At 37.5% G+C, this 7,664-nt stretch overlaps 1 protein-coding gene across 1 annotated transcript; it reads left to right on the top strand.

The window, feature by feature from the left end:
• The first annotated feature begins 1,457 nt into the window (after positions 1 to 1,457).
• LOC116118283 (uncharacterized CRM domain-containing protein At3g25440, chloroplastic) lies at positions 1,458 to 5,171 on the top strand. Its single transcript, XM_031404250.1, has 4 exons — positions 1,458 to 1,639; positions 1,990 to 2,308; positions 2,912 to 3,313; positions 3,680 to 5,171. Exons 1-4 carry the CDS (start codon positions 1,557 to 1,559, stop codon positions 4,814 to 4,816), a joined length of 1,941 nt encoding a protein of 646 aa, XP_031260110.1. The 5' UTR covers positions 1,458 to 1,556; the 3' UTR covers positions 4,817 to 5,171.
• The last annotated feature ends 2,493 nt before the right edge of the window (positions 5,172 to 7,664 follow it).

Below are 7,664 nucleotides of genomic sequence, written 5' to 3'. Positions count from 1 at the left end.
CCCCTTCAAACCCATATCCTCTCCGGCCATTGCAACCCATTGTTTGTTGTTGCTGCTCAACTAGGGTTTTTTTGTGTTTTGTTGAAATTGTTTGTTGTGGGTTCGTTGTTTGTTTAAATTGAAGCTTGAGGTTGGTTTGTTTAGTTAATTGAAGTGTTTTTGCTATTGTTTTTTGCCGAAAAATCCCATCCAATCACAACCGATCACGCTTCCTTTTAGCTTGCCACCACCTGATTGTTGTTTTCCCCAACAACCTTGGGGTGAGTGGAGGCTAGCGAACAGTGAGTAATCGGCGCCAAGGTTGTTGGGGGTTTTAGAGAGAAGGTGTCGATGGTTTAAAAGGTAGTGTTAGAGGGATTTTTGGTGTCGAGAACAGCCAGAAAAGCTTGAAACGTGCAAGCGAAACCCAAGGGCGGTGGTTGGCGAACAACGAGGTGAGAAGGTCAATGGTGGTATGGGTTTTGGTGAGAGGGCTATGGGGAGTGTGATGGTGGTTGCAGGGTTGGTTAACAACGCCAGAAACAAGCGAATTTGGCTGGATAGTGGCCGCATGGGGTGTGTGTGTTTTGCACAGTCGGCTCAAATTCTCGTCAAATCAAGGATAAACTGGTGGTAGATGATTGAGAGTATGAAATGGTATTTTTGTCTTCACAATAAATATCATTGTATTTAATAAAAATTATTAACGGAAACAACATTTGGATAATAAAATTGTATTTTGAAACTTTGTGGGTGCAAAAGTGTCATTAAAGTATTATTTGGATGGTAAAAAGTCGCAACTCTTTATAACAAAAAGAGTCCAAATTTCTTAGGGTGCGTTTGTTTTATTTTCATACCCTATTCCCAAAATACTTGTTTGTTTAAATTTGAGAAATACTATCTATTTTTAATAATTTTAGTCCCCTTAAGTTTATTAATTTAATTAAACACCCCCATAAAAAGTTTAAAAATTAACAAAACACCCCCATCCACCTATAGTTGTCGGAATTGTCACAAAGGCGTAGAAATGACCGGAATGGTATATCGTTGGCCGTTGTTGACGGTCAAATCTGGCCTTTTGAGGCCATCGACGGCCATATCTGGCCGTAGATCTGGCGATGCACGACTGGCCGACGATCGATCTGGTCGTAACACCATTTTTCGGCCAGATTCTGACGGTGTCGAGCGGGCAGTCATCCGGAAGCTTAGCCTGTGGGGAGAGGATGTTTTTGTTATTTTATAAAACTTTTATATATTGGGGTGTTTAGTTAAATTAACAAACCTAAGAGGTTTTTTTTGTTAAATTTTAAATTTTACCTCATAATACTCACCTTATTCAATTACCCAATATTATTTCCAAAATCTTATTCAAAATAATAAAGCAAACGTACCCTTAAATTTCCGGGTCAGACCCGGGTAATTTAATAAAATTCTCCCGAAAGAAACCATCTTCTCCAACCTAAAACCCTGAAAACCCTCTCCCACTCTTGCAAGTCGATTAAACAACAAAGAACCATGAAATGAACACAAGCTGTTATTGGGATTAAGATAAGAGAAACAAAACAAAACAGGATCAAATGTTTGCTACGAGGAACATTCAAAAGCATTGCTTCAAGTTCAAGACCCTCTCTTGTCTTATCCAATCCAATCCTTACTATAAGTAAGTTCTTTCTTAATCATCCTCTAGCTTCTGGGTTTAGCTTTTCTCTTTCAGAATCCTTACTTAATGATGCTATTTGATTCAATGCCCTGGTAGAGATTGTTTTTGTTTGCCCTTGTTAAGTTCATGTATTATTTTCTGTAAAATTCAGCTTGTTTGAAAGAGAAGAAAGAAGAAAATAACCTAGTTTTGAATCGTATTGGACTTAAAATTGGATTTGAAGAAGAAGGAACTCATTTTTGTTCAGTTTGCATGCTTGTGTTTGCCCCGGGGTCTGAACAGGGCCTTAAAAAATTTCCCTCTTTCAAATTAGTGTGTTTTTCTTACCGTTCCTGTTTGATGAATTACAGGAATGTTGCATTATTGAAGGAAGTTTCCCCTATGTTGGTGTCATCCAATGTCATTCAACCAAGTACTTTGTTTCTTGATGATAACCCTTCCTTGTTTAAGCGATTGAGTCATCCCTTCAGTGGGTGGTCTCGTGCAATGTCGACTTCAAGAAGGGGGAGCAGCATGTCAACTTCAAGAAGAGGAAGCAGCATCCGAAGCAAGGTGGAGAGGCGATTGCAGAAGGAGTCTGGCAAAACCCAAAGAGAGATCAGGAGAGCAAAAAAAATAAAGAAGAAGCTTATGACTGATGAGGAGAGGCTTATTTATAACCTCAAAAGGGTATCTTATCTTGCCATATAAATCATTGTGATATGTATTTACTTTAATATTGATTTTCAATTCTGAATTTTGGTAGCAACAGTCGACTCCTTTCAAGAATTTTTGGAAATGCTGTTGCATACAAATTAGTTATGGATATGGTAGATCTGCTAGCAGTTGAATGTTGAAGGAATTTATTCAACCTTATTTGTTTTATATGCCCAACTTATTGTGTAACTTTAAACCCCCAAAACCCCATTTCTCTCTCAAATGACTCTGGATTTTTTATGTAAATAAAGACTCTTAATTGTCAATTTGTTATTTTCTTGTGTGCTGCTATCTTGACCAATTGCCATTTGGAATCTCCAAAGTAGTAGATGATTTCTGGTGCAATCTTCTGTTGAAAGTGCATTAATCTTCTAAATTGAAAATTTGTGTTATAATTTGGTGTAAAAAATGAATTTCGTTGATCTTGCTCCATTTGCTGATGTGTGGGTGCCATGCTTGTCTCTGCATATTTGGCACAAAATCACACACTAATATATTTCAACCATTGCTCTCTGGTATATGTGTTGTAAACTCTTGTATATTTTTAACAACCATCCAAGCAACTATTTGGTGCAGGCCAAGAAGAAAGTCGCTTTGCTGCTACAAAAGCTAAAGAAATATGAGCTACCAGAATTACCAGCCTCTCTGCATGATCCCGAGCTATTTACACCTGAGCAGATTCAAGCATATAAGAAGATAGGCTTTCGAAATAAAAATTATGTTCCTGTCGGTGTTCGTGGAGTATTTGGAGGGGTCGTCCAAAATATGCATCTCCATTGGAAGTTCCATGAGACAGTGCAAGTTTGCTGTGGTAACTTCCCCAAAGAAAAGATCAAGGAAATGGCCACCATGCTTGCAAGACTGAGTGGTGGTATTGTGATTAACATACATAATGTAAAAACAATTATCATGTTCCGTGGTAGGAACTATCGCCAGCCCAAAAGCTTGATACCTTTCAACACCCTTACAAAAAGGAAGGTTGGTAACTTAAATTCTTCCCTGTTATATTAGGTTATTCTACTTCTTTTGGGCTTTTTCCTTTTTTCATTAATCTGGCTGGTCATATGATACTTATAATTTTTTAACCTTATTCTTTGAATTGTGATTATCTGCATTTTAGCTAATTGGATGTTACAATGAATTCATCAATAGCAAATCACACATGGCTTGCAGAAATGGTTGCACCTAAAAAATAAATGGAGGCATTGTTGCACAAAATTTGCTATGATATCTAACTTAAGCACTCCATCAACAATTTGAACATAATTGAGCAAGCTCTTGAATCTTAGAAGTTAAACATAAAGTTTAAGAATTGATTTTTCGTTTTCTCATCTTTAAATGCAGGCATTGTTCAAGGCCAGGTTTGAACAAGCTCTCGAATCTCAGAAGTTAAACATAAAGAAGATAGAGCAGCAGCTCCGACGAATGGGTGTAAACCCTGAGGATCCAGTTGCCATGGCCAGCATACAAAGAGTTGCTTCAACATTCTTCAATGCAATTGACCAGAAGGAAGGAAGCCCTTATGTCTTCAGAGGAGACAAAGAGTTAGTTGGGGAACCCAAAAGGAATATAGAACATTCAGAACCTCCTGATGATAGTGACCAGGAGGAACTAGACAATTTTATAGCTGAAATAGAGGATGCAGCAGATAAAGAATGGGCTGAAGAGGAAGCAGCAGAGAATGAAGAGGCTGGTAAAATCAGGTATTGGAACAGGGAAGAATTTGGGGGAAGGTTCAGAAGATCTGAGAACCTTAGAAATGACGACCCAGATGATATCAGAGGTTGGAAGGATAAACATGGCAAGAGAAGATTTACTGGTAGTGATGATGAAGACAATGGCTATCCGGACGTTGATGATGAATGGGATTCCAATAATGTTCAAGAGGTGAATGATCTTGAGAGTGATGCTGATGAAGCTCGTAAACAGTTCACCAGACCTAGACGAGAAAGAGGGGAGCAGGAAAAGGTTGTCAGAGCTAACAGTAATAAAGGTTGGAAGAGAAATGCTGAAGCTAATCTTAATAGAAAAATGGCAGAAGAAGATTCTGAGTCAGAAAACATGTTTAGTGATCTTGAAAATGCAATGTGGCAATCTGACTCTGAGGAAGAGCATGATATAAGAGCATCAGGAGCAGATGCAAGCCCTAATTATATAAGCAACAGCGATGAAGAGGATGGGAGTGTGGAGGATGTTCGCAAGACTCATGCCAATACTCATTTCAAAAGAAATGCTGAAGCCAACTTTAGAGGAAAGATGGCCGAGAAAGATTCTGGTTCAGAAGATTTATCAAGTGAATCTGAAGTTGAAATGCTTGAATCAGACTTGGATGAAGATTCAAGAACGTCGATGGGTGGGAGATATAATTATATTAGTGGTGGCGAAGAATATTATCACCAGCCAAAAGACGAGAAGAGTGAAGTGAATCATGGACCACAGAAGTCACTAAAACAGATGGATGAAACCTGGGACAGTGATTAGATCAGTAATGCAATGCATATCATTCTTCCTTAAAAGATTGTATCATGCGAGCTGACTAACAGAAAGCAATTTTTTCGTGATCGTAAACAGCATGAAGTGAAGGTTATGTTTATCACGATTTATTGCATGTAACATTGCTCATTTTAAACGCGAACATAAAAGGTTCAGCACCACATAAACTGAGGATATTTTTGAGCAATCAATCGACGATTAAATGAAAATGTGCCATCCTCAGTATAGCATAGCTTTTCAATGATTCTTCATTGCATTTAAATTTCTAAGTGTCTTTACTTTGTTGAATGGATATCTTTTGATATGGGGGTTTATTTTGAACTGGCATGTACCAGGGGTTATGCTTCTAGTTAAAACCTGGAAAGCTGCTGGAGGGAATGCTAATTTAAAGGGATTGTGTTATAGTAATGGCTTGGTTATGTAGATGGATTTTTTTTTTGAAGGAAAAAAATAGAAAAATAAATTTCAGATTACAGTTAAATTGGGTTTACTCTGGATAATATTAGTGAACTTGCTGTGAATTTTGCTAACTCAACTATGATACACTAAAATGAAGATGGGTTTAAGGCAAGGTTCTAAAACCCGACCAGGGATGTCACCTGGCCAAGGGGCCGGGTCCGGTTTGCTACGTTCGACTGGTTTTCAGTGGTCCAGAAAGTTTGAAATCTTACAAACACACCCCTAAAAAACAAAGCAGTCCCTACAGGTTTGAAATCTATCAAATACACCCCTACATCTAACCCTAAATTGATTTTTCCAGCCAAATTTCAGCTGATTCCGGTGGCCAAAATTCAATCTGAAACCACCACCTGAACCATCGTCCTCTACTCTACAAAACTCCTATAAATCCAATACTTGTTAGCCCCCCATTCGTCGGTAGTGACTCGCAAACAACGCCACAATTAGGTTGATTTTTCCGGCCAAATTTTGGCATCCAACACCATCACTTGAACTACCGACCTCCACTTTACAAGACCCATCTAACATCGGCACTTGGTAGCCCTCCATTCATTAGCTGTGACTCGTGTATTAGGTTGATTTTTCCAGTCAAATTTCAGCGTCCAAAATTCAATCGAACACCACCCCTTGAACCATCGCCTCCACTCTACAAAAACCTTCTAACCTCGACACTTGATAACCCCTCATTCGTCGATGATCAGATTAGAAATTTGGTGAATAGTTAAAAATGGCAACTCAAACCAAAGAAGGCGTAGGTCTTGGTTGGACCGGTCCGATTTTCAGAACCTTGGTTTAAGGAAGTAAAAACAATTTATTTAATTATTTATTCTTATCCTCAATGATACGTTGCTTCATGGATATATTCTTATTTAAATAATACCTAAGTTTTTGTGTTGAATAAAAATAACAAAACCGCTCCATCTACATGGATGATTAATTAGATTTGAAAGAAAAACATTATAGAAATAAATATCCAAGTCCCTCTCAAGAAGAATAGTCCACACGTCATAGTAGAAAAGTTGATCATATTATTTAAAAATTTCTCAAGCTCTTGACCCTGCTACCTGCCACAGCCCACCAAGTCTTTTTGTTTGAATTGTCAATTGTAAACGGTGGACCAGCTTCTCGTCAACCTCCCCATCTTGCACCAATCAACACTCTACATCTTCCACTACTTATTTTAACATTTTCTCAATCCCTTTTTATTTTCTTCAAATTAAAATCAATACCCACTAACCAAATACACCTCTTTTTATGTTAGTATCATTGAAGGAATTGTCAAAACTGTTTTATTAGTAGAAAGAAAGTCGGCCTTGTGGAATAGATTTGACAGGTTGGTTTTGAATGGATGACTCCTAGGCTCCTAGCCACCATTGACAAGTTCAATATTAGCCCCTTTTTTCTTCACCCATTCATAATTTGGCTTTTAGCTGAGACTTGTTCACCATTTCAAAACAGTCAAGTTGTTAGAGTCCAAAAGGGTTTATGAATTGCTCAATCTTCTTCGGAGTAGTACAAATAATACCAAGTCTTCCAATTGCTAGACCAGATTCATAGTTCATGTGAGGATCCCCTTTAATTAAGATATCCTGTCTCACTTTTTAATAATTTGGTAGACAGATTGTTGGAAAATAGTAAAGTTAATAGCATGATTTTCTAGGGAGGTTATGAAGATGATGATAATAAAACAATGTTGTGAGTTGATCTACCATTTTGGGCACTAGTGGGGAAATGAAATCAAACTAGGGTTTGTTTCCAGAAGTTAGCTTTGTGGAGGAGTGTTTTGTGGGGAATTAATTAAATTATATTTGCTGCATCCAAACCCAACTGGGTTTTGTATCAAATTAGACAAGTCAATTGTTGGACATTTTTTACATATTTCTGTCATGATTAATTACCTTAATATGTTTAGCTTATGCATATTTGTTGTATTATTAGGTGCATGAGTGCATCAAATGAAGTCTTCTCACCTAATTTATGCTGCATATGAAATGGACAGATTGGTATATTAAAGTGTGGTGTCATTCTGGGGTTAGAAGTTGGCAGAAAGGAAAGGAATACTGTGAATTGCTTTACCTGAATGAAAAGGGGTTTTTATTAGGTAGTTTGGGGATAAAGTTAGCCCCAAAAAGATTTCTAGACAAGCATCATAAACATATGGAGATTGAGACATGCCAGCTACAATAGAGTTGGCAGTTTCTGGACACTTCTTTAGATTCTGGAATTGTAATGTCAAATCACTCAATTAATACTAAGCTTAAGGCTTAATTATGTTTAGATTCAATATTTTCATTATGAATGTGTCTTCAACTCTGTATAATAAGGGCACCATAATATTCATATGCAGACAAAGCTCATAATTAAGAGAAGAGAAAGT

Source organism: Pistacia vera, unplaced genomic scaffold (genome assembly GCF_008641045.1).
Source record: "Pistacia vera cultivar Batoury unplaced genomic scaffold, PisVer_v2 Contig840, whole genome shotgun sequence".
In the NCBI taxonomy this organism is placed as follows: Eukaryota; Viridiplantae; Streptophyta; class Magnoliopsida; order Sapindales; family Anacardiaceae; genus Pistacia; species Pistacia vera.
This window is presented reverse-complemented; position numbering and strand designations above follow the sequence as displayed.

What these genes read in the sequence shown, in the direction of transcription:
- LOC116118283 (XM_031404250.1), top strand. Translation starts at nt 1,557, where the DNA reads ATGTTTGCTACGAGGAACATTCAAAAGCATTGCTTCAAGTTCAAGACC. An exon ending in CAATCCAATCCTTACTATAA is followed by an intron (nt 1,640 to 1,989) that starts GTAAGTTCTTTC and finishes GATGAATTACAG; the next exon opens with GAATGTTGCATTATTGAAGG. An exon ending in ACACCCTTACAAAAAGGAAG is followed by an intron (nt 3,314 to 3,679) that starts GTTGGTAACTTA and finishes CTTTAAATGCAG; the next exon opens with GCATTGTTCAAGGCCAGGTT.